The 27,993-nt window shown below is 42.9% G+C and overlaps 1 protein-coding gene across 1 annotated transcript in view; it reads left to right on the forward strand.

Moving 5' to 3' along the window:
* The window catches only part of LOC136884398 (proton channel OtopLc-like), a 136,059-nt gene that overhangs the window by 40,636 nt on the left and 67,430 nt on the right, over positions 1-27,993 (forward strand). The window contains exon 2 of the mRNA XM_068229880.1: positions 22,386-22,525. Within this exon, the coding sequence (XP_068085981.1) occupies positions 22,386-22,525 (140 nt within the window). The remainder of the gene's footprint in view (positions 1-22,385; positions 22,526-27,993) is intronic.

Here is a 27,993-nt window from a genome sequence, read left to right on the forward strand (position 1 = left end):
TATTTTGACTTTAGAATAAATTAAATGTTAACACGTTTAAATAATCGACGCAAAATATGACAACATTGCTTTTGACAGAGCTCACTTGCCTTTTAAACGACACGCGCCTCTTGTGTCCAGAGGAAAGAAACCGACTGACAACCCTCAGTATTACCAGGGTGGGCCAAGTTTTGAGATCAGAGGATACCGCGTGGGTATGCTTTGAGCGTCAGGACTATACGAAGGAAATCAGCTCCCAGACGAAACTATCTTTACATCGGTCTGTTTTCAGACCAATTTTGCTTTACGGGAGTGAAAGCTGGGTGCACTCAGGGTATCTTATTCATAAGTTAGAAGTAACAGACATGAAAGTAGCAAGAATGATTGCTGGTACGAACAGGTGGGAACAATGGCAGGAGGGTACTCGGAATGAGGAGATAAAGGCTAATTTAGGAATGAACTCGATGGATGAAGCTGTACGCATAAACCGGCTTCGGTGGTGGGGTCATGTGAGGCGAATGGAGGAGGATAGGTTACCTAGGAGAATAATGGACTCTGTTATGGAGGGTAAGAGAAGTAGAGGTAGACCAAGACGACGATGGTTAGACTCGGTTTCTAACGATTTAAAGATAAGAGGTATAGAACTAAATGAGGCCACAACACTAGTTGCAAATCGAGGATTGTGGCGACGTTTAGTAAATTCTCAGAGGATTGCAGACTGAACGCTGAAAGGCATAACAGTCTATAATGATAATATTTGTATGTATGTACATTTCCCGTAAAACAACGACCTTATTTGGTCAGATCAGGGGCAAAATCAGGTTGGATGTAGATGTGTCGTCCGAGAAAACTCTTGTCGGGTAGTTGGGTGAAGATGGTCACGCCAACGGACCTCCTGACCACCTTAACCAAATCAGATCTTCTAGAGCGTTGTCAGGCAGGTCGATTTGTCAGTTGACCAGAGCAGACCTAGAGACAGTCCGTACTGACAGCAGTAACTACCGAGTGGGAAGTTATTGCGGAGTCTCTGGAGCTATGTACTTGTTTGTGGGCTACGTCGAGTAACAAGGATGCTCTTGGGATCCTACCGGAGAAATTAAAAATTATAGAAAGCGACGCAACGATTGCGACAGTGAAGAAGAAAATAGAAAATTTGAGGGCAGTGACTGCTTCTCTCATGACGGTATCTTGTTTCGTTATCGGTCTAATCGCTAGGTATAACAGTGTACTGACACTTTCTTAGTCCATCTGTAAAATAAGAGTTTTGTGCGTACGTGTCCACAGTAACAAGGAAATGTACTTTTCCATTTCCCGTCATATCTGTCTGTATCTCCGCGATTTCGGGGAATGAGGCACTAAAATCTAGGCCATAAATAATGTTATTGATGCTGAGCGAAATGGTACCGGGGGCTCAGGGTTCGATTCTCGGCCAGGTCCGGGACTGGGGCTGGTTCGAGCTCCACTCAGCCTACATGATTAAACTGAGGAGCCCCGGTCTGGAAAGCCAAGAACAACGCCCGAGATGATTCGTCGTGCTGACCACGTGACACCTCGTAGTCTGCAGGCCTTCGAGTTCGATTCCCGGCAGGGTCGGGGATTTTAACCTTAATTGGTTAATTCCAATGGCACGGGGGCTGGGTGTATGTGTTGTCTTCATCATCATTTCATCCTCATTACGACGCGCAGGTCGCCTACGGGAGTCAAATAGAAAGACCTGCACCTGGCGAGCCGAACCCGTCCTGGGATATCCCGGCACTGAAAGCCATACGACATTTCATTATTTCATTGGTCTTATGATTAATACTACAGAACAAAGAATTAAATTTCCGAGCATTTATGTCTTATACATTTTTACCGTACCTACAACGATAATAGAACTGATTCATTTAGACTTTTGTTGTTTAATCCATAACTACGCCGATCATTACTAACCTGTAAATTTTGAACAATCGTGTTGACTGGCGATGATATTTGTCACAATTGCCTTAAGGTGTAAACACCGTGTGGTCATGGGTCCAAATCGCTAAGGAAAATTATGATTATAAAAATGAGAAAAAAGTCGTGAATGGACGATCGCTTGAGAATATGACAATAGGGAGACATGAAAGAAAGAAGGACTCCTTAATATCCCAGAGTCGGAAGAAAGCTAAATGTAAAGGCCTACCATATCGTTGTTGATGATGATGATGATGATGATGATGATGATGATGATGATGATGATGATGATGCTTGTTGTTTTAAGGGGCCTAACATCTAGGTCATCGGTCCCTGATGGTACGAAATGAGACGAAATGCAATAACAAATTAAAAATCCAAAATCCTCCACTGACCAGAATTCAAAGCGTAAGGACGACAAATGAACGGATGGATATGAAGTTAAAACAATCAGTGGAGCCGACCCGCAATGCCTCAGTCTCAGAAACTGACGGAAAACAATAGTAATACTGACCAAGGGACTGCTTCTATACCTCAATACTGAATCGATGATGCTTGCAAGCTAAAGGGGCCTAACATCTAGGTCATCGGCCTCTCATAATGGTACTTATCGCTTGGAAAGTAGAACCATGGTATTTGACATGGTGCGGTACCAGTCAAAAGTATCGTAGACTCGCGGTATTCCACACAGTAAGCCCCAGGGGCTCTGAACTTTGGAGCGTGGGCTGGCGACCACGGGGCCCTTGGCTGAGTCCTGGCATTGCTTCCACTTACTTGTGCCGGTCTCCTCACTTTCAACTATCCTATCCGACCTCTCTTGGTCAACTCTTGTTCTTTTCCGACCCCGACGCTATTACGTATGGAGGCCTAGGCAGTCTTTCATTTTCACGCCCTTCGTGGCCCTTGTCTTCCTATGGCCGATATCTTCATTTTTCGAAGTGTCGGAACCCTTCCATTTTTTCTCTCTGATTAGTGTTACATAGAGGATGGTTGCCTAGTTGTACTTCCTCTTAAAACAATAATCACCACCACCACTTCCACACTATTATGGTACAACTCACAGGTAATGAAATTCGCACATGGAATACAGACCTATGGTGTTTCACACATAGCGGCGCCATTTACAGGCAACGCAAACCTATGGTTTTCAACTCATAAGTGTACTAACCACAGGGAATCGTACTATCCCGTGGTGTTCCTTATATAGTGGGTACTAATCATAGGCAAGCCAGAACCCTGGTGTCGCTCATATAGTGCTACTAATCACAGGTACCGTAAAAGCCTGACCACACGGTGCTCCTAATTGCTACTAATTAAAAACCTATTTGGTACCTAACATAGCGCTACTACGCGCAAGTAATAGCGACCCATGGTGTTCCCCGCGTGGTGGTACTAAACACAAGTAGTTTCATGGTTCTAATCCAATCATCCCTTGGTCGCCCCTTTTAGTCGCCTCTTACGACAGGCAGGGGATACCGTGGGTGTATTCTTCGTTTGCGTCCCCCACCCACAGGGGGTCTTACAATATCGAAAGCCCATAAAACTGATCGACAATGACATTATATTGAGCATTCTTGTGATGTGCTTTGTGTCTTCTGCTGCCACTCATCTCCGATAAATGGGATTTCTACTTGCGTCCCGAGTGAAACAGTCTGCTTGAATATTGGCGGGAAGTAGCTGGGGAATTAGGGAACTTCGCACGTGCTATATGATATATACTGCAGCTAGTTCTCAAATAATTACGGAAGTTATCAGAATGCAGTTCTTTTAGTAACACCATGTGATTAAATTTAGTTCCTTTCCCCAGCCATTTGTTTGCCCACATTTTTCTTTCCTTTTCTGAAATTTGTTAACGATGCTACAGACGCGATCCCAACCTTTCAGCGTTTCGATAAAACGGGAGGCATGATGTGTGTGTTCTGTTCAGGAAAGTGTTGACAACACCTGATTTGGTCAGGCTGACTGTGGGGCCGACAAATCAGGTGATTTGTAGCGCACCAAAGTGCCGAAAAGTTGGCCGGTGGCTCGGAACACTCAGCTGATGACGAGGTAGGAACTTCGCATATACACTCCAGAAATGTAGCGAGTTCTATTTGAAACGTATATAAACCACTTTATACCGAAAAAATGGAATGTTGACAACACAAAGAGAATTTCACGTTCCTAGCTTACTAACACGGACAGTATACAGAGTGTAACAAGATTGTACGGCACAAATTGCAGGACATATACTAGCAAATGTGCCCGTGATTCGCTACGGATTTCTACATAAATTAATTTACACGCCGGTATTGAGATTTCATTAAATTTATTAAAGTGCAGACCTCCACTTCGAGATTCACTACTCCAAAACGGTACATCATATTGACAAACGGTTTGCGCCATTAGACGCCTCCTTTATCGTTCTATATATTTCATTCTGAAACATTTTCTCGTACCTCCGATATTTATGGGTTGAACTGAGTTCGAAACTTTGTATAGGGTGAAACTAGAGTACATTTTTAACTCTTTACACCGAGCTCGATAGCTGCAGTCGCTAAAGTGCGGCCAGTATCCAGTAATCGGGGGATAGTGGGTTCGAGCCCCACTGTCGGCAGCCCTGAAGATGGTTTTCCGTGGTTTCCCATTTTCACACCAGGCAAATGCCGGGGCTGTACCTTAATGAAGGCCACGGCCGTTTCCTTCCAATTCCTAGGCTTTTCCTATCCCATCGTCGCCGCAAGACATATCTGTGTTGGTGCGACGTAAAGCAAATAGCAAAAAAAAAAAAAAAAAAAAAAAAAAAAACTTTACATTATTTGTTGCATACTTGTGTATAAGCTAGAATCATGAAATTTGGTTCACATATGGCCTTCGGTTGTCTCAAGGTGCGTACCAAACTTGATGACTCTATCTTTCCTATAAGTGTGTCAAACAATGAAATATAGTGTAAAAATCACCAAATTTACGAACAATCCAGAAATACCGCCAAATCTAACGTATAATGGAGAGAGATACGACAAAAAGTAATCGCACCAAAGTTGTAGATCACTCCAAATTGAACAGAGATTCTGCCATCCGTTTTGCGATACGACTTACCGTTTAGCCAACAAATATCTCAAAAGGACGTAAAAAGTGAAAAATTTGAATGTCTTGGTATTTTTCCGATGTTTATCTCCGGAGTGTCGCCTTAAAAGATGGCATGTCATCAAGATCGTAGCGCTGGTTATGAGAGTATTTAGGAGTAGTGTTACTAAAATGTTAACAAACTTCAGGCTGGGAAGACTTGGAACTATGTGGTATGTTCCGAGCTGTCATTGGAGAGATGGCCTGGAATGACATTAGTAGACAAAAAAGCATGAGCGGGGCTTTTAAATGTAGGGAAGATGAAGTTGGAATTCAAGAGGGAAAATTCTGGCAAATATTCATTTATAGGACGAGGAGTGAGGGATTTAAGGTAGTGGGTTCGAACCCCACTGTCGGCAGCCCTGAAAATGGTTTTCCGTAGTTTCCCATTTTCAAAACAGGCAAATGCTGCTGGGGCTGTACCTTAATTAAGGCCACGGTCGCTTCCTTCCCATTCCTACCCCTTTGCTATCCCATCGTCACCATAAGACCTGTCTGTGTCGCTGTGATGTAAAGCAAATAGTATTGGAATACATTATCAAGGGAAATGTTCGATAAATTTCGAAGTTCTTTGAACATATTTCAGAAAAAATCTAGGCAAACAATTGATAGGGAATCTGCTAGCTGGGCGGCAGCACCACATGCAGATGATTGGTGATTGGGACACGGACTCCCAAGCTGACCATATCGCACCATAGCAAGTAGCTGCAGCAGAGGTGCCAACTTTGAAGTGGATTATCAGTAATCGCCCTCCGGCCTCGAGAAAAATTTAATGTTCAAAGCATACGCCTTCCTTCTTGATAATGACACCCCTTTTGCCCTTCCCTCTAGCAATCTATCCAAAAGTATATCATGTTACACAATAACATTTGCACGCAGCCTGTTGGTTCTGTGATAAAACATTCCTTGTAGCTTGTTTCTCACGCAGCAGCTGCTTTTCAGTGTAGTTGTTCTTGAAGCATCCTTCCAACTGTGATGACATAACTGTCAGGTACACTTAACACAGCAAATACAACATTACTGTAGGATTTGTAGTGGAGAAGGGCAGCGCCTGAGCTCCTTCATTCACAATGAATTTTACAACGCTTATGGGCAGCAAAAGGAAGTCACGATCGTTGCCAACTCACAAGCATTGAAATAAAGTCGATTTAGGAGAAAGGCTCGAAAGGACTCAACATTTTTCCTTTTCTTTTGTTTCCGTCGAAAATTATTTTTTCGTGATAATGTCAGCTTTTCCGTAATAATTTCCCCTTTGACCGTAACTTCGTAATCGTGAGGTGAAATCCGTAATAGTTGGCACCTCTGCTACAGTAACACTGACTGCAATCCACTCGGCATTTCTCGGCACTGCTAGGCGATCGGTCATTTGTTCGTTCTGCAGGCGTATAGTGGACTTGGATTCACATTGCAACTCAAGCTTCCTTGCTCCCAACTAGCTGACCAGAAAAAAAGAATACTGAATTCATAGTTAGTGGTGTAATTAATGTACAATATATTCGTCCTTTTACCCATGCCAGTGAGTTATTTATGTGGTTATTCATAACATATTTACTAACAAGATGTGTATTTAATAGTTTATTCACCTCTCCTTACTTAGTGTAGTATACCATGTCTTGCCAGTAGATGGTTGTTTTAGTCTGTAGAGTGTAAGTATTTTCAGATGTGAAGTTTCATACTGTAGCCATGATTATATTAGCTCTTACAACGTTGCAGAATCAGTGCAGTGTTCGATCCCTTGGACATCGATGAATATGGAATCAAATGAGGCTTTAATATCTGGATCAGACTATTAGGCTGATAACCGTGCGAGCTGGTCGTGCGGTTAGTGGCACACAGGCCTTTCTTCTCCCATCGTCGCCATAAGACCTATCTGTGTCGGCGCGACGTAAAGCCCCTAGCAAAAAAAAAAGTGTTCATATCTTTAAGGCGCTTGATATTAAATTAACGAGCATGGATCTTATCCTAGGGAGTGGCTTTATCATTGGAGTTGGTACAGAGAGGGGTATAGTTATCAATTTTAGAGATTCTTTTCATAAACTGAGTTTATTGATCATCAAAAGCAAGTTCATATCACCTTCGTACAGCAGCATGGAAGTGTCGTGGCTGGTCGGTACCTCCAAGTCCTGGGATGGCGCTGGACATCGCCTGGGCAGGGACCACGCCTGCTCGGATGAGGAGTTCTGGAATGTCTCGAGGTTCTGGAATGCCTCGACGTTCTGGAATGTCTCGAAGATTTGCACACGTTCCAGGGTTCGATTTGGGACGTAATTCACACTTGAGTTTTCTGCACGGCACTCCACACATTCATGGCACTGTCTGAACAGATATGACCTTTTAATGATTGTTACTGCACTCTGGATATTAAATCAAAACGTTCTGGAATAATCACTCGAAAAACAAGATGATTTTGACTTTGTACAGATAGAAATGCAAGTTCATAACACAAGCTTACTGTAAGTCAGAATATTCTAGAGGATTACTGTCACTACAGTTCTAAATGCATAGTTCTGAAGATTTAAAACACATTGGCTGAATAAATAGCACTCGGAAACTGTCCTGTTCCGTCGATAGGCGAAGTGAATAGCCATTAAAGAAACTAATATTTGAAAGAAAAAGTCTGACTTCATAAATTATGGATTCACTCAAACTACTGGAAAGTTCTAGGCTTTCTGGGAACGCGACATGCGTATTCTGAATTGTCACAGTCTTTAATGAGGATAAGAATTAAAACACAAGTCGCAGTGCAGCACTTGGAAAGTATTGCATATTTCACAATTAAACGTAATGTTGAACGTCCCCTAAGTTTCACAGTGTTTACAAGACGTAAATTCAATGAGGAACTTGGGAAAACAGGTCATATCGTTCACAAAGTTTACGTTGGTAGGGCACAAGTTCATCTTACACGCTCGGAAAATTTCAATGTTCCAGAAATTGATTCACAAAATACAAGTTGGAATAAGTTCGAAACGTAAGTTCAGTGTGGTACACAACACTCGTGAAAATTCAAAGTCCTTTCAATCGTCGTCGAATAAGTAAGTCCCTATGTGGCACTTCAAAAAATAACAAAGTTCCAATGTGTAGAAATAACAAAGTTCCGATGTGTCAAAATACTAAAGTCCCAACACGACACTCGAAGAAAATAAAGTACCGATGACAATGTTCCAGTATGTCACCTTAAGAAAATAATAAAGTCTTACCGCGACACTTGGCGAAAATAACTAAGTTCCAATGAGACGCTTCAGAAAAATAACAAAGTTCTTATATGGCACTTTAAGAAAATATCAAAGTTCAATCACGACACACGAAAAAATAACAAAGTTCCAATGTGTCAATATGACAAAGTTCCAACACGATGCTCGCAGAAAATAACAAAGTCCCCATCAGGCACTTCAAGAATATGATAAAGTCCCGACACAACACTTCGAGAAAATATCGAAGTTCCAATAGGCCTACTTGGATTTCGCAGACTGTCAACTAGAAGTTCGACACACACAATACTCCTCCTGTCACCCGTGTCACAGAGACGGCGGAGTGACAGATACTGAATTCGTAGGTAGGGTGGTCCTCCTTTTATACACGTTCGCATGGAAGTGTCTAGAACCCGGGTATTATCTACCCTTATAACTCCTATGATACTCGGCGGATTTTCTTGAAATCTTGACAGATGACGTCCATCGTAAAGGTTCTTAAGATGGCAGTGTCGAAATAGCGATAAAGTAGCGCAAAATGTACTTTTGAGGGTAAGCTGGAACATTACCATATATGGCACGAATAGCTGGCTTACGGCGGCCACGTCACTCGCTGGGTACGTCACTGCGTTCGGCGGGCTGCCTACCTTCCACCTCGCGCGAAGTTCAACAAACATACTTCGGACTTCTCTCGTAGCGGCGTTCCCGGTACAATATATTTAGATTATAATTTCCTCGAATCAATTTTTCACAAACGTTTATTCAACGCTCACAGAAGTTCTCGGAGATAGTACTTTACAACACTTAAACAACATTAGAAGTAACTATACGTTCTCCTTGTCGGTTTGTTTTTTTGCTTTTCTCGATAGATACAAAAATATTAGAAAGGCATTTTAGTCTAGAGAAAGCAACATGAAGTTGTCCATGCGAGAATATGGGATTCGGTTCTTTGCAATGTTTCACCTTGTGATTTATTAATGTTCTAGCTTAAACAATTATAATGGGACAAAAAACATGCCTAGAATGTCTTCATTAGGACAAATCAACGATAAGTTAGAAATTGTTCCATCGCAAGCGGTAGATGTCTGCAAAACTACGTATTTCCACCGGCAAAGGTGACCATTTAATTTAAGTACCGGTCATGCATAATAATAATAATAAAATAATCATACTAATAACAATAATTTTTATTAGGAAAGCCTAGGAGTGGGAAGGAAGCGGCCGCGGCCTTAATTAAGGAACAGCCCCAGTATTTGCCTGGTGTGGAAATGGGAAACCACAGAAAACCATCTTCACGGCTGCCGAACCCACTATCTCCCGGATGCAAGCTCACATCCGCGCCCCCTTAACCGCACGGCCAACTCGCCCGGTGGAAGATAATTAGCTCAGAGAGAAAGAGAATAGAAGCTTTTGAAATGTGGTGTTACATAAGAATGCTCAAGGTGAAATGGGTAGATCGAATCTCAAATGAAGAGATACTGAATCGATTTGGTTAAATTTGACGAGAAGAAGAGATAGAATGATAGGACACATCTTGAGACACCCAGGACTTGTTCACTTCGTTTTTGAGGGAAGTTTAGGTGGTAAGAACCGTAGAGGTAGACCATACATACATTATCATTATAGACTGTTATGCCTTTCAGCGTTCAGTCTGCAAGCCTCTCAGAATTTACTAAACGTCGCCACAATCCTCGATTTGCAACTAGTGTTGTAGCTTCATTTAGTTCTATACCTCTTATCTTTAAATCGTTAGAAACCGAGTCTAACCATCGTCGTCTTGGTCTACCTCTACTTCTCTTACCCTCCATAATAGAGTCCATTATTCTCCTAGGTAACCTATCCTCCTCCATTCGCCTCACATGACCCCACCATCGAAGCCGGTTTATGCGTACAGCTTCATCCATCGAGTTCATTCCTAAATTAGCCTTTATCTCCTCATTCCGAGTACCCTCCTGCCATAGTTCCCACCTGTTTGTACCAGCAATCATTCTCGCTACTTTCATGTCTGTTACTTCTAACATATGAATAAGATATTCTGAGTCCACCCAGCTTTCGCTCCCGTAAAGCAAAGTTGGTCTGAAAACAGACCGATGTAAAGATAGTTTCGTCTGGGAGCTGACTTCCTTCTTACAGAATACTGCTGATCGCAACTGCGAGCTCACTGCATTAGCTTTACTACACCTTGATTCAATCTCACTTACTATATTACCATCCTGGGAGAACACACAACCTAAATACTTGAAATTATCGACCTGTTCTAGCTTTGTATCACCAATCTGACATTCAATTCTGTTGAATTTCTTACCTACTGACATCAATTTAGTCTTCGAGAGGCTAATTTTCATACCATACTCATTGCACCTATTTTCAAGTTCCAAGATATTAGACTGCAGGCTTTCGGCACAATCTGCCATTAAGACCAAGTCGTCAGCATAGGCCAGACTGCTTACTACATTTTCACCTAACTGAATCCCTCCCTGCCATTTTATACCTTTCAGTAGATGATCCATGTAAGCTACGAACAGCAAAGGTGAAAGATTACAGCCTTGTCTAACTCCTGTAAGTACTCTGAACCAAGAACTCATTCTACCATCAATTCTCACTGCAGCCCAATTGTCAACATAAATGCCTTTGATTGATTTTAATAATCTACCTTTAATTCCATAGTCGTGTGAATATAACAAGCAGATTAGAGTAGATGTAGACATTACGTCGAAATGAAAAGGTTATCACAGGTAGGGTGGCATGGACAGCTACATCAAACCAGTCTGTGGACTGATAACCCAAACAAAAACATTATTATTATTATTATTATTATTATTATTATTATTATTATTATTAATGCATAATAATTTTGTTGTAAGATGGATTACCTATTCTTAATAAATTCATTTTCCGTCACGAACTCTTAAGGGGCACACGTCTGCACTGATGTAGCCTAAAGTTGCTTAAAAAACAGCGCTGAGTATTGTATGCTCCTGGAATGTGAGACTTAACTTTAATCATCGCCCACGTTTATTAATTCAACAACCGCGTTACATGTTTCCAAACCGTTTAATTAAATGCAAAATAAAAACTATATTTATAATAACAATAATAATAATAATAATAATAATAATAATAATAATAATAATAATAATAATAATAATAATAATAATAATAATAATCGTATGGCCTCAGCTACCGTGTGCAGACATTTCGATTTGACGCCATCTGGCTGTCTGCTCGTCAATTTCGACGTTCCGTTTTACTCTAGGCCCCCACTAGATGGCAGATCGAGTAAACCGAAACTCTCTTGGGCGTCTATGGCTGATATGTAATGAATTTTGTCGGGTAAAAACCAAATGTGTCGCCAGAGATTTTTTACATGCCGACATCGTACGACATGGAGTGTCGAATGGACTTTTTTCCGCCCTTCAAAAATCCGACTACCTCTGCCGGGTTTGAACCCGCTATCTTGGGATCCGGAGGCCGTCACTCTACCGCTGATCCACAGAGGCAGCTACTATATTTATTAACATACATCTTTTTCACTTTTAATATTTGTCGTTTTGTATTATTTTAATATTTCACTCCCTTTCAACCCCCGCCCATAGGGGTATCTTACCCTACTGTTTTCTTTACTAAACAGTAACTCATATGAGTATCATGTTTGGTTGAGAGCTATCCTGAAACATACACACGCATTCACCCGTAATCTCTGTCATTTTCGACATTTTCTTTCTTAACTCCTTCTCGCCCCTATACCACGGGGACTGAACTTGGACTTTTTATATCTACCGTTTACGGAAGAAGAAAAGAAGAAAATAACTTTTAAGAAACGCATCGGTATCTTTACATACTGTTGGTTAGGCAACCCACTGATCAGAGTTGTCATGCGGTTTACTTCCCTTCCCCCCCGTTTTTCTTAATGCCTTCTTACCCCCTAACCATCAAATTTCGTTCAAACCACTTCCTAAACCATCGCAGACAAACAAATATTCATTTTTATATATATAGAAGATATAATTCACCTCCCACGGAGCTAAAAACCGTGTAGATACCCACAACAAATATTATATCTGTAGTGGTGGTGGTGGTGGTGATTATTGTTTTAAGAGGAAGTACAACTTGGCAAATTAGAAGGAAAATTAGAAGGGATCCGACACTTCGAAAAATGAAGATATCGGCCAAAGAAAGACAAGGGCCACGAAGGGCGTGAAAATGAAAGACTCCCTAGCCCTCGCAAACCTAATAGCGTCGGGGTCGAAAAAGAACAAAAGTTGACCAAGAGAGGTCGGATAGGATAGATGAAAGTGAGGAGCCAGGCACAAGTAAGTGGAAGCAATGCCGGGACTCAGCTAAGGGCCCCGTGGTCGCCAGCCCACGCTCCAAAGTTCAGAGCCCCTGAGGCCCCTTTTAGTCGCCTCTTACGACAGGCAGGGGATACCGTGGGTGTTATTCTACCGCCCCCACCCCACAGGGGGATTATATCTGTAGGTTGAATTGTTTGTGAGGAAAGTGTAGGCTACCTGCGAGGGAGTTATACAATATCATTGTGACTAAAGTATTGGAGGTAGAGAAATAGTGAAGGTGTCGAAACGCATGTTTTGGAGTACTCTATCAAATGTAAAAAGAAAATTTTGGAAATCATATCCAGTCCAAATGTTATTCACGGAAAACGCGTAAGAAAGGGCAACTTTTAAAAATGAACTTGTTCCACAGTTATTATCCGAAGCACATTTTAAATATTTCTATAAATATAATGATCCTTTTTAAATCATTTATGAGCCAGATTTTTGAATTTCGCAAAACTAAGGTCTCCAGTTCGATTTAAAGGGGATCATGTATGATGGGACAATAGCGTTCCTAGTGGTAGAGTTAGTCAACCAATGAGTTTCCGGTTTGAGTTATGTTATCTAACAACGAGTCACATGAGTATCTCGTGCGCCATTATGCCGCCAACTCGTAAAACGTCGTTTGGTTGCAGATAATAAGTTAGAAAAGTGGAAAAACTTAAAGTGGTGAAATGAAATGAAGTGGCGTACGGCTTTAATGCCGGGAGTGTCCGAGGACAAGTTCGGCTCGCCAGGTGCAGGTCTTTTGATCTGCGCGTCGTGATGAGGATGAAATGATGATGAAGAGGACACATACATCCAGCCTCCGTGCCAGCGGAATTAACCAATGATAGTTAAAATTCCGACCCTGCCGGGAATCGAACGCGGGACCCCTGTGACCAAAGGCCAGCACGCTAACCATTTAGCCATGGGGCAGGACTACTTAAAGTGATGAACAAGGACCGAGTGGTCGTTCGGATAAATATGTCGTGATAGGGTGAAATTCCAGACCTATTCATGCAAGTTCTGTACCGGGCTGATGAAGTAGAAAGCATGCAAAACTTACACGGAATTCCTTTTAGAGGAGAGATGTGCTCATTGCCATGTGCAGGGACCCGCCAGCGCGCCACCAGAAGTCATTTTCTTTTATGACCTAACGAAGAATAGTGCACGCGATGTTCCATTGCTGGAATGGGTACTCGCATTACTATTGGCTGACTCTGACGTAATTCCCATCAATTATCAGAAGTACATAGCATTGGCAACCCGCGGAGTAAAAAAAACCACAGCTAATAAAGCCTGTGTAATCGGGAGATAGTGGTTTCGAGCTCCAATGTCGGCAGCCCTGAAGATGGTTTTCCGTGGTCTTGTCCAAGCCCTACCCTAACCAATCCAGACCATTGACCTTGTCTAGGCCCTACCCTAACCAATCCAGACCATTGACCTTGTCTAGGCCCTACCCTAACCAATCCAGACCAGTGGCCTTGTCCAGGCCCTACCCTAACCAATCCAGACCAGTGGCCTTGTCCAGGCCCTACCCTAACCAATCCAGACCAAAATGGCCTTGTCCAGGTCCTACCATAACCTATCCAGACCAATGGTCTTGTCCAGGCCCTACCGTAACCAATCCAGACCAAAATGGCCTTGTCCAGGTCCTACCATAACCTATCCAGACCAATGGTCTTGTCCAGGCCCTACCGTAACCAATCCAGACCAAAATAGCCTTGTCCAGGTCCTACCATAACCTATTCAGACCAATGGTCTTGTCCAGACCCTACCCTAACCTATCCAGACCAATGGCCTTGTCCAGACCCTACCCTAACCAATCCATACCAATGGCCTTGTCCAGACCCTACCCTAACCTGTCCAGACCAATGGCCTTGTCCAGGTTCTACCATAACCTATCCAGACCAATGGTCTTGTCCAGGCCCTACCCTAACGTATCCAGACCAATGGCCTTGTCCAGGTCCTACCATAACCTATCCAGACCATGGCCTTGTCCAGGCCCTACCATAACCTATCCAGACCAATGGCCTTGTCCAGGTCCTACCATAACCTATCCAGACCAATGGCCTTGTCCAGGCCCTACCATAACCAATCCAGACCAAAATGGCCTTGTCCAGGTCCTACCATAACCTATCCAGACCAATGGTTTTGTCCAGGCCCTACCATAACCAATCCAGACCAAAATGGCCTTGTCCAGGTCCTACCATAACCTATCCAGACCAGTGGCCTTGTTCAGGCCCTACCGTAACCTATCCAGACCAATGGCCTTGTCCAGGCTCTACCATAACCAATCCAGACCAAAATGGCCTTGTTCAGGCCCTACCCTAACCTGTCCAGACCAATGGCCTTGTCCAGGCTCTACCATAACCAATCCAGACCAAAATGGTCTTGTCCAGGCCCTACCGTAACCTATCCAGACCAGTGGCCTTGTCCAGACCCTACCCTAACCAATCCATACCAATGGCCTTGTCCAGACCCTACCCTAACCTGTCCAGACCAATGGCCTTGTCCAGGTTCTACCATTTATTTATTTATTTATCGTGCCAGAAGTACAAAGTAAGAGTAACAGAGTTATTTAACAGAGGTTCTACCATAACCTATCCATACGAATGGTCTAGTTCCTAAGTAGACAGGTTGGCAGCCTTGTGCAGCGCAAGGTCACGTCGTCTGCGAGAAATAAACAGTAATACCGCGCGTAGCTGTTGCCAGTGCAAGTGGGGCTCCATGGTACTAACGTTGCGTGAACAGGACTGGAGTCATAATCAGAAGTAACGTAAACCTCATCAGCAAGAACAACCAGAACGAGAATTCCATCGTATAAACAGTATATGGACACCAATTTCTAGTGAGGTGTTCGTGAAGCAATCTAAGTCGTCTGAAAAGAAAAGAAAAGCTTCAAACACGTCTGACAAAAGATGTTTGCATATAATTATAGTAATGAATATTGTGTACATAGTAAGCTTACTTCTCCTTCATGTCTTAAAGTTCGCTTTTCCACATTTCGTGAACGAACATTTTCAGTGCTCAGTTGCTTGTCCGAAGGACAAGAACTGTGGATTTTTCAAATGGAAATTGGATGTTTATTTACATATGGCTATGGCATGAAATTTCATACCTGTTGTAAAATCATTGACGTTCTACGTTTGTGGTAAATGAAGTCCTATGTCCGCAGTAAGACAGGCTGCATGGTGCTAATGCCGTGTGTTGTTTGCAGTGGCTGTCCCGTGTGGCGCGGAGTGCACTTTGTTAAGCTCGAGGGACGCTGCGTCCACTCTTGGCCGTGGGCGCCTGCCTCTCTTGGCTGCATCTGGAGGGGCGTGCATGTGGTCAAGATGCAGGAATGGTGTGTGTATCTCTTGTCTCTCTTTCTAGCGTGCCGTGGTCGTGCTTATACTCACCGCGTGACTCCCACATCAGCTCCCACCTGTTTGGGCCACTACTCACAGCATTCGCCCTTTAGTCACACTGTGTGTTAGGGAAGTATAACAGAGTATGATCGAGGAGGCAGTGGAATATCTACATCAGAGCCATCCAGCAATTGCGCTCCGAGAGCACACCCGCGTTCGGGGAGCACTTGGCAGTCAGACTAGCGTTCCTTTCCCTACCACCAGTACAGTGTAGCAGCGAGGAGACCTTTTTTTTTTTTTTTTTTTTTTTTGCTAGGGTCTTTACGTCGCTCCGACACAGATAGGTCTTATGGCGACGATGGGATAGGAAAGGCCTAGGAGTTGGAAGGAAGCGGCCGTGGCCTTAATTAAGGTACAGCCCCAGCATTTGCCTGGTGTGAAAATGGGAAACCACGGAAAACCATCTTCAGGGCTGCCGATAGTGGGATTCGAACCTACTATCTCCCGGATGCAAGCTCACAGCCGCGCACGGCCAACTCGCCCGATGCGAGGAGACCTGAGACAGACGTTCGTACCGCGCTGACCGTGTGTCCGACGGCTTTTGTGGGTTTCTTGACGTCATATTGATAGGGCTGGTTTGCCATAACAAATGTACCGCATATACAAATCGAAATGTACTCCAATGTATGGAATATGCAGGAAACGAAATCAAGTGTTAAGTAAGGAATAGCCGGGCTGAGTGGCTCAGACGGTTAAGGCGCTGGCCTTCTGACCCCAACGTCGCAGGTTCGATCCTGGCTCAGTCCGGTGGTATTTGAAGGTGCTCAAATACGTCAGCCTCGTGTCGGTAGATTTACCAAGGTAGTTAGAGTAAAAGGTAGGGATCACGCGCAGGTCTCCCCACCACGCCTGGCCGTCGATGACGTGAACATGAACCCTCAGCGCCTTGTCTTTTGTATGAAGTAGGCTAAGACACTGCTGTAAGCTATTCTGTTTTAGCCACAAGTTAGAGATAAGAGAACTTCATTGATATTTTAACATCACCTAAAAAAATGCATTCCACTCCACTATTGCAGTAGAGTAATAATAGGAGATCGAATACAGTGCGTATCCAGCAGCGATTCTGAAGTATTTCGATCTGTATAAAAGGTTGTAACAATGCTAAGACTGTGATTGCAGTGGAATGGCCATTCCATATGTTCATGTTCTCAACACCTATGATAACAATAACAAGGGACTCTAATTGTTACAGACTCGAACATTAAAGCTTGATGACTGCAAGAAATATGTCCGTTGTTACAAGCAGTATTGGGAAACTATATACACTGTCAACAACACAAACAGCAAATGTTAGGAAACTGTCCACAACACAAACAGTATAGACAGTACAGTAAAAGTTCTCCTCCAAGTGCCAGGAAATGAAAAATTCCACGTTAACATTAGGTAGGCCATATTAATGAGCCTGTATATTAACATTCTTAGCACTGGTTTCATATACAACACAATAAACTGCCTTTCATAAAAAAACAGGTATGTTATACACAAAGAATAATGCTGATATTAAAACAAAAAGAATATCAAAGACACTTATCCATAGCATCAGTGGAATTTCTTTGCTTTTCTTCTTTCTTTATCGGTGTTGTATTAACTGAAACCCGGTCTCTTCATTGTCTTACTTTTGTTTAAAGCGTCCATTCGAATAAAAGAACGGCTTCTCACGAAGCAACTTGCAAGCTCATAAATTTCGGGGAATTTCTTTTTCAGGATATCCGTAAGGTTTGTGATTATGTTAGAACCCTCTTTCAGTTCTTTCCCGTGGTAAAATTGAAACTACCGAGCTCGATAGCTGTAGTCGCTTAAGTGCGGCCAGTATCCAGTATTCGGGAGATTGGGTTCGAACCAAACTGTCGGCAGCCCTGAAGATGTTTTTTCCGTGGTTTCCCATTTTCACACCAAGCAAATGCTGGGGTTGTACCTTAATTAAGGCCACGGACGCTTCCTTCTCACTCTTAGCCCTTTACTGTTCCATCGTCGCCGTAAGACCTATCTGTGTCGGTGCGACGTAAAGCAAATTGAAAAAAAAGTGGGACTCTTTTTGAAATTTAATTTCTACCCCTTGTAGTTTGACCTGTCTTCTCTCCGTAATTACTTTCTATATCGAGGTTCTTCTTCTTTATCCTAAAAGCTATATAGCCAGTGAAGTCTTCAAGCAGGTCCTTGGTTTCACGACTGTCCTCGAGCTGTTTTCCTAGATCTTCAAGGGCTTTAACGAACCCTTGCTCACCCTCCGATAAAAAATAGGATGCTGTGGGCTCAACGCTGGCCTTAGACTGGCACACGATATCCGAGTTTTGATCGAGTTCATCAGTACATATTTGGGCGTAATATTTCATAATCTTTCAGAGAACAGTTGGAAATTCTTATCGCCTCGGCAGCATTGAGGCTAGAAGCAATGATTTCACCTTTCGCGTCACAGCTGTCGGAAGCGGATCGTCATAAAGCCTTCCGAACCCACAAAGCTGAGAAAGATAGCTTTCGATAATGTCTTGATTACTTCTGTCACCATTTATTTACGTCAGTGGTTTTAGGGAATACATGAAAGTGTATGTTTCGTTCCTTCGCGTGCCTGCTATGATTTGAGCAACCTGCAATGGCATGACAAAACATACTGAAAAGTGTACACTGTTACTGCTTTTTACGTTTTATCTCATAAAATAAATACACACGGGTTCTTATACACTACAGATATGTTACTACCGCGTATTATTAGCACCTAGCTTCTGCGTACAGCGATTCTTATTCGAACTACCTCTATCTCATTCAGAGCAGATTCAACGCGAGGGTCCTGCGTGACGTCACAGCTCTGCTTTGCCACTGCGCACCTCTCTCGTGATCCCTACCTTGTATTCTACGTACCTTGTAGATTTACTGGCACGTAAAAGAACTCCCGCGGGACTAAATCCCGACACCTTGGCGTCTCCGAAGACCGAAAAAGTAGTTAGTGGGACGTAAATCAAATAACATTATTATTATTATTATTATTATTAATAATAATAATAATAATAAGTAAGGAATACAGTAATGTGATTTATTCAAAACTGAAATTTGAACATATCTGAGAGGAAAATTGAACAAAATTTTACCAATATTCTTAAACAATTACGCAAGTTTATATCACTCATCGTTGCACGATGTTAACTTTTGCTAAGCTTAAGAACAGAAAAGAAACGATCGCAAATGTACGCTGAGCCGAACATTGACAGAACTTTACATGCATGTTTTTACAAAAGGGGGTATTCTTCAGGGTATTCTTCTTGCGGAAAGCCGCTGTAAAATTCTTCTAAACTTCGTGACATTAGAAAGCGGTCTTTAAGACGAACATTGCACTGCAGTTCAAGCACTGTCTGCACTAACCGCACGGCCAACTCGCCCGGTACTCTTTGAATTGACGGTGCGTGAGTCCATGGGAGCGAAGAACAATTTACCATTCGTACAATTGTTCCCATTACGTCTTTAAGCTTGGCGACTTTTGCACAGATTCCCTCCTGGTGTATCGAGCTCGCTCAGCCAGCCAAGCTCCTCCCACCACTACCTTTCCTCAAAGCGCTCGTGGAGCACTGTTTGGATGGCCCTGATCTACATCAACTTCCATCATCTTTCAACCAATTCAAGACGAACTCTTTCTACTGATGGTGCAAGTTTGTTCGTTAGTTCGATTTATCGTCCATTTCCGCATGCGCGGTTGGCAACTACTTTGAAACGTGATGAGTTAATTTCGACTACCAACGGGTTGGAGACGTCAGCTGTTTTGAACCAACGAACAAAGTCCGACGAAATCTTCACATATTTACTGCTTGGCATGCGTTAAAACGTCCAGACGAACCTTCGCGTACCGAGCGAGTTGGCCGTGAGCTCGCATCCGGAAGATAGTGAGTTCGAACTCCACTGTTGGCAGACCTGAAGATGCTTTTCCGTGGTTTCCCATTTTCACACCAGGCAGTACCTTAATTAAGGCCACGGCCGATTCCTTCCCACTCCTAGCCCTTTCCTATCCTATCGTCGCCATAAGAGCTATCTGTGTCGGTGCGGACGTAAAACAAATTCTAAAAAAGAAAACTTCGCGTGATAAGCATAAATTATAGATCCATTGAGCAAGAACGAATAGAAATAAAAGTAATGCGACAATTGGTGCTGGTTGATAAGTTCAAAGGTAGCCGTGAACATGTGTTGTTGAATGGGACGTGAAATGATTCAATTCGTAATTTCATGTTTAGATAAACCACTGAAGACAGTGTATTTGTTATTGTGGTATTTCAGGATTGTATTAACTGGGCCGCGACTGCGTATATTTACGATAAAAGTTTGATGTAAAACAAGATACAATATCCCTTGTCACTCCCATAATTCAACACAGATAGCTTTCATTACCAACTACGGCACAATAAAAACTCCTAGAGAAATGGTCTAACCTCTTCTGCCAGGGCTGGACAAATCAGAAAAATAAACCTGTGGGTGGGGCACGTAGACGAAGAATACACGCACGGTATCCTCTGCCTGTGTGGCTGTCCAATGACGAAAAATATTGAAAACACGCATTATAAAATCACTGGTGCAAAATTAAAGACCATTAGCCGAAAGCTTAAAGCATTGATAATGCGAATAGCGCCACTTCATCCAACACCACGATCAGCTGATTGTAGGCTAGTTCGAAAAGGATGCAAGGGGAATCGTCATACAATGACATACGTATAGCCCACGAAATGGAAACACGAGCCTTACCCTGATTGGCTGCTTTGATTACCCATAAATTGCAATAAAAATGGACATACATGAGTATTTATAAAGGAAATCCTTAAAATGAAAGGAACCTACGTTAGGTTACAATCTCATTCTAATCATATTTTTAAACGTATTGCATCCCATGAGTACCATTATAATGGATTTATTTATTTATTTATTTATTTATTTATTTATTTATTTATTTATTTATTTATTTATTTATTTATTTATTTATTTATTTATTTATCGAAGATTTTCGGCGACGGAAGGTAGGCCATATGGCGACGATGGGATAGGAAAGGGATACGAGTGAGAAGGAAGCGGCCGTGGCTTTAATTAAGGTGCAGCCCCAGCATTAGCCTGATGCGAAAATAGGAAACCACGGAAAAATCTTCAGGGCTGCTGATGGTGGGATTCAAACCCGCTGTCTCCCGAAAGTAAGCTCACAGCTGCGCGCCTCTAACCGCACGGCCAACTCGCTCGGTGTACAATGAAGACCTCATAAATTTCACGAACTCCTGTAAGTTACTGTATTTACCATGCTTGGTGTACGTTTGACTGAAATAGGTCTACATCAAATCAATGTCCAAGCACAAGACAAGACTTCAGGACCATTATGGAAAGAAAGAAAGAAAGAAAAATGGAAAGAAAGAAAGAAATAACACCGGGCGAGTTGGCCGTGCGGTTAGGGTCGCGCAGCTGTGAGCTTGCATCCGGAAGATAGTAAGTTCGAACCCCACTGTCGGCAGCCCTGAAGATGGATTTCCGTGGTTTTCCATTTTCACACCAGGCAAATGCTGGGGCTGTACCTTACTTCCGCTTCCTTCCCACTCCTAGCCCTTTCCTATCCCATTGTCGCCGTAAAACCTATCTGTGTCGGTGCGACGTAAAGCAAATAGCAAATAGAATTTTTTTATTTTTTACAAGTTACTTAACATCCCACCGACACAGATAGGTTTTACGGCGACGATGGGACAGGAAAGAGCTAGGAGTGGTGTGAAAATGAAAAACCACGGAAAACAATCTGCAGGGCTGCCGACAGCGGCGTTCGAACCCACTATCTCCCGAATACTGGATACTGACCGCAATTAAGCGACTGCAGCTATCGAGCTCGGTAGCAAATAGATCGAAAGAACCTGAATATCAAACTTCATTGAATCATACACCAACACCAGATGGCAACACAAATTAACTTTTAAGAACAAAGATAAACAGGTACCAAGAAATCATCACTTAGGATAAGTCTGAAAAAAGCTAACAATATCAATCACCTTACTCCTATTAGTGCAGCCGTACGCTGAGCACTCTCCTGGAGGCGAGAATCTAACTTTTCACTTCTTAAAACTCACGATGTTAAACCGCCACGCACGATCTCCATGTCACATCATCAAAGTTCTCGCGCCAAACACGTTTTGTTTTGAAAACCTTAAACATGGCTGCCTTTTACGAACTTGCCTCCGCAGTGAGCGCTGATGTCAGGCATATTATTCTAGCTCGATGATTAGAACATGTTCTTATTCACTTTCGAGACTTTTGACGACTTCTCAAGTACTGCAATGATTTGACAAGTAAACTTGTGAAGTATTTAATATTCTTGTGAAGTTTTGAATTGGACAAACATTTGATCTTGTACAACAGACTTAAGAAGGGCGTAGTGAGTGGCTGTGGAGCAGTGGGAGCTAGCGGTGCATGCTCTGTTGGAATATCTACTCAGGTGGTCGTGTTTTCAGCTGGCAGCAGGGAGAGCTGCCGCCTCAGCAGCCACAACTGCCGTCCCCGGCCAGCCCCAGCGCCGTGATCGTGAGCCCTGAGAGTTTGTCGCAGAGCCCACACCAGTCCTCGCCCTCGAGACAGCTCACCGCCATCGGCCGCGAATCCAAGGCCGCATCGCCCACCGGGTAAGTCTTCAGCAATTCTGTCCTGTAGGATGTAGCAACATCATCTCGAAAGTTTATGTAGACCAGAGTGCTATGAATTGGATTTTGGATTGCTGTTTTTTTGTGACATCTGAAGTCATTTTGTTTTTTTAGTTTTGTCTCCATTATTATATAACTGTTAGGTTCTTCAGTCCACCGAAACAAATTTTTAATACACTAGTGTCCATAAGTTAAGCATAATCAGTAAACGACGCCATACCACGTGATAGGAATGTCAGACGGATTGCTGAACAAATGGAAGCTGAATCACGCATCATATGCCACACAACTAGTCCAAAAAAACACTATCAGAAAGGTTCTGATAGCTGAGGTACACCTTTGACAACAACCAGCAAAACTTGTCAATGTCTTCCACAAAAGAAATATGCTGTTAGTAGGGTGTATGGTGACCTCTAACTGCCACACATGCTTCGTAGTGACGTGGCATGCTCTCTGTCAGATGGTCCAAGAGCTCTTGCGACAGTCGAAAGGGCAATGCGAAGGTTTTGGAGGGTCCTTGGTGTAGGCTGACGGGATGTAATTCGCCTCCTCAATGAATCCCAGGCATGTTCTATAGGATTCAGATCCGAAGACCTCGCTGGCCATTCCATGCGATGAATGTCTTCCCCAGTCAGAAATTCATCCACCAGAGCAGCGCGGTGCGGGCGGGCACTATCGTCCATTAAGAGGAAGTCTGGACTAACCGCACCTCTGAAGAGTCGAACATGCGGTCTCAGTATCTCATCCCTGTATCTCCGAACGTTAACAGAGTTCTTCGAACCACCTATGAAGATGTGCAGGTCCGTACGGCCATTCAACATGATGCCGCCACCACCACCATACTGGTCCCGTTCCACGATGTTCCTGTAGTTGTATCGGTTACCCGGTCCTCTCCCGATTAATGTGCGTCGGGAATCGTTCTGCAAACTGAAGCGGCTTCATCTGTGAAGAGCACATGCCTCCAGTTTCGATGTTGACGGCTCCACAGTAAACGGGCCCGTCTCTGTGCTGGAGTGAGCGGGACGCACACCGCTGGACGTCGGGCAAACAGCCCTGCTGTTCTGAGCCTCCGGTACACAGTTTGCAGGGAAACGGCAACCCCTGAGACGGCTGCAAGCTCCACCGACAATTGTCTACCAGGTGCACTCCGATTTCGTCGGGCGGTTAAGGCCAAATATCGGTCCTGCTGGGGAGTGGTTACCCTTGGCCTACGACTAACATCTCCTGTGTCTCAAAATCGTCTCCAAAGCCTGGAAAGGACACTTCGTGGAACATACAAGGATACGGCGACTTCGGTCTGTGTCTGACCTGAGTATTCTAAACGCCGTCCAAATGGTGATTTTGTGCCATTATGTTGTCACGTTACACTCTACACACTATAACAGGGCAAACACGACTGAGGGAATATGGGGCGCAGGCACTGGCTGTGTTTACCTTGCGGTTATGCCGCTAACAAAGCAGGGAACACTCCTTTCCTATACAGAGTGAACACGTAAGGTTGGTAGGTGCATCTGTCGTGCGATTTGCGATCTATTTCCTGTTGCCCTGCTTACTCGTAACTTATTCTTAACTTTTGGACACTAGTGTATATACACTTATAAACTATGTGGAAAAAGAAAACATATTATGGTCAGTGGCGGTTCGTGCATGAAGGGCTTTTGGGCGCCGCCCCGCCGCCTTTTCAAAAACATGTAACGCTATTTCACCCTGTCATTGATTATATAAAGAGATGGGCAAATGTAATGAAGTCGAATTTATGTGGTGTGACATTAAGTTATACAATGCTATCTTTATTATTTTGGCTGTAAGCATTTTGTTTTTCTATTTTGAAGGAAATGGTAAATGCTTTCCGACCGTGGCTGCTGTCTTTAGTCTTGAAGCGCTCGGACTGCGATAGGTGAGCCCTCCGTACGTCCCTAGAGTTAGCAAGTGTGCGGCGTGTGGGAGGAGCCTGGAAGGACAATATGGCTTTCTAGGGGAAGGAATAGTGCAGGCGGGTGTAAGCGCTGAACGGCAGAGCCCTCAGTAGGTCCCTAGAGTTAGCAAGTGTGCGGGGTGTGGGAGGAGCCTGGAAGGACAATATGGCTTTTTAGGGGAAGGAATAGTGCAGGCGGGTGTAAGCGCTGAACGACAGAGCCCTCAGCAATATCGCCAACAACTTTACAATGTACCTAGGCTCTTTCCGCCACGCCTCATGTTAGAGATTAATTCTAAAACATTTTACAAAACAATGAATTCCATTATACTGACAATTTAAACGATTCAGTCCTATAAAGAAGCTACAATAAAGATTCAAAATGTAACTATAACGTGACGACACTCTTTGTAGTGTGATCAAATTGTTAAATACGCTGTCCTGCTTTGAAATTTGAGCAAGCAGAGAGAAATTCCGGAGTGCACTGTTCATTTGTTTTCATGAATGTCATTATTATTTTTATTACGTATGATTGTTATGTGTGAAACAGGGCAGTGCCATAGTAGTTGGGATTTCAATAGCTGTTAATGTGTGTGTATGAATGCCATTGTAGTGTAGTGAATTAATGTTGTAGTGCAAGCCAGTGTCATCGGATTATTATTATTATTATTATTATTATTATTATTATTATTATTATTATTATTATTGTTACGGGGTTACCCGTGGAATGCAGAGGTGAAAGAAGATGCGGACTGGAATGGGTCTAACTACAAAGCCAAGATATGAATTAAAATTGCATTAAAGGTTATATTTTCGAAAATGGCAAAACTTAACAATTTTCACATAGAATTTGAAACTTTAAAAAAATAACAAGAAGTCAAATCAGGTACAAGACCAGGAAAGCCAAGATTTAGAGACGATTTAACAATCTGGGCCACAAGCCCTAATTTTTACAATTTCTGAGCTCTCAGCTCACAAACACCAATTACCAAAGGGCAGAAATCCCCTAATTACATGGAGCACTTGCTCCCACCTAGCAGTAACAAGCCTCCTAGAGGCACATTTACCATAAATAAAAGAGCTGACCCGCTCTCGATATTCTGAGCCTACCAAAGGCCACAACGGACTTTACTATTAACTGCCCTCCAGCACACTTACGAAGAAACAGGGGTATCTTGTACCCAATCTACTGGGCCTTAACAGAAAAAGAAAAGGTTAAGTTAATGGCCCAAAATACAAAATGAATGGAGGCGAGAACTTGCACTCCTAAATACACATTTTAAAACCTAAAAGGCACTAGGCCGATGAAACAGGGGCTATTCCCAAACTGTGGAGGTGACTCGTATACAGAATAAATTCAACACATTAAGGAAGAGTGGAAAATCGGTTACGAAAACGTAGTCACCTCTAATCCGAAATGAAGGGGAGCTCGAGAGGGTAAAGCACTCTCTATCCCCGATTTACAGTTAAAGATATATGAAGTTATTACAGAATTCTACATGTTTAAGAGATAGGTTACATAGTAAAGATTTCGGACCTTCCCCGCGCTGAGCTAGCAAGAAATAAAGATGTTAAGCGGCCATTACCTTGTTGAAGAGCAGCTGCCTGATGAAAGGGGCGCTTCCCGCCTCCTGCTACACTTCCATACACTATGCTAGATGTTGTTCGAGTGGCCGAGAGACAGGAAAATCAGCAGTTTTTATACCCTCGGGGAAGTTTCTAGACCTTTCATGAATAATGAAGACATACCCACAGGCGTTTATTGGGTAGCTTACAGTTACACATCAAAATCGAAGAAGAAAGACACGATTGGTCAAAAATTAATTACAGAAATTCTGGATTGGCTAAGTTCAAAATTGGCGGAAAGAAAAGTTTAATATTGCCAACCCACAAATGAAAGAACGAAATTTAGTAAAGAACAAACTTATGAATACAAAATTTCTTCAAATAAAGTTCTTCCACTTCGCAACAGGGTGCATGGTCATAGTTTTTTTTTTTTTTTGTAGAGACATCTATAAGAGAATGTCCACACTTCTTGATCATTGGAAAACAAAACAAGTTAAAATTCACACAGTACTGACAACTTTATGATCACAAAATTCACGGTAGTGACATCTTCTGAGAAAACCAATGAATGGATCCGGTTTTTAAAGTTCAGGGTTTCTCCTGTAGAGGATTTATTGGCGCAAGATTTAAAATTGCAGCATAAGGGTGTACCGCGAGGTACAATTATTATTCATCTAAAAGTATCGTGGTGCTGGTTAATGAAAACTGTGCCGATTCGGGAGGGGGAAGAGATGGCGGCACAGCCCTGCCAGAGTAAAATGTCACAAACCGCTACTGGGAATGTAGAGATGCTAGTTTTTGTGTAGATGAGTACTGAAGTACGGTGCTGCAACCAGGCGGAGAAATAATTCAACAAGGTTATGTTTGGTGTCCCTCTGACTATCCGTGTTTAAGAAGCGGAGTGGAAGAACGCCATCTTGGTGGACGCAAAGACATGCTTTTGGAAGATGCTGGACGTATTGTACCTATAAAAAGTGGCAGCAATTTTAAAACATTAATTAAAATTCTGAACACTGCGGAAGGAAGAGAAACGTATTTACTGTACATAAAATCATGCGCCCCGGACCAATAGCAGGTGATATTTTATTTTCTCGCAATGATGTACAGGTAGACCTCGTCCTACGCGATAGTTACGTTCCGCGGAATAGCCGCGCGTACCGAATTCGCGTAAATCGAGAGTCAGTTTATGTTAAAATATAGGGTTAGGTTTCCGTTTACTCATATATTACGTTTAAAATAACAGAGATTCTTATTTTTTTTTTACAAGAAAATTATCATGTTTCTGAAACGCATTTTAATGCAAAATTTAACACTGAAACATACAATCATAAACTATAATAATTTCATTAAGTCCATCTATGTACCCTAAATAGGTATTGCACTCCTTACTTCTTCAGGATTATGTTCTTCGAAAATTGCCATTACAGCGTCGACTATTGTGAAGGGCTCGGCCATTTCCTTCGCTGTCAGCTTCCTAAGAGGCTGAACTTTCTCAACTTCTGTTTCTTCTTTATTACTATTCTCACTCAAAATGATCAAATCTTCGTTGCTCGGATCTTCAGAATGAGACTTAAGGAGGTCACACACATTCTCTTCACCGACATCAGTGAATCAAATCTGCCGTGTCATGTCCGTAATTTCTCGTTGCACCGGTGACGTCACTGATCAGCACTGACACAGCATCAGGCTACAGTTTCCTACGTAACGCCAGTCCATGCGTCTTCAACAATATCAATCGCCATCTTAATATTCAACTATCGCTAGAGATGCGCTTGCGCGCGACGTAATGTACGGCACACAGGTTCGGCATTACAGCTTCCACATACTATTAACAGATGACAGCACTAGACTTAAAACCAAAATCGCGTATATGCGAAATCGCGGGTAACGATTCCGCGTATAACGGGGTTTACCTGTATTTATTTCTTCTTTGCAGCACTA

This window comes from Anabrus simplex, chromosome 12, assembly GCF_040414725.1.
Source record: "Anabrus simplex isolate iqAnaSimp1 chromosome 12, ASM4041472v1, whole genome shotgun sequence".
Lineage (NCBI taxonomy): Eukaryota > Metazoa > Arthropoda > Insecta > Orthoptera > Tettigoniidae > Anabrus > Anabrus simplex.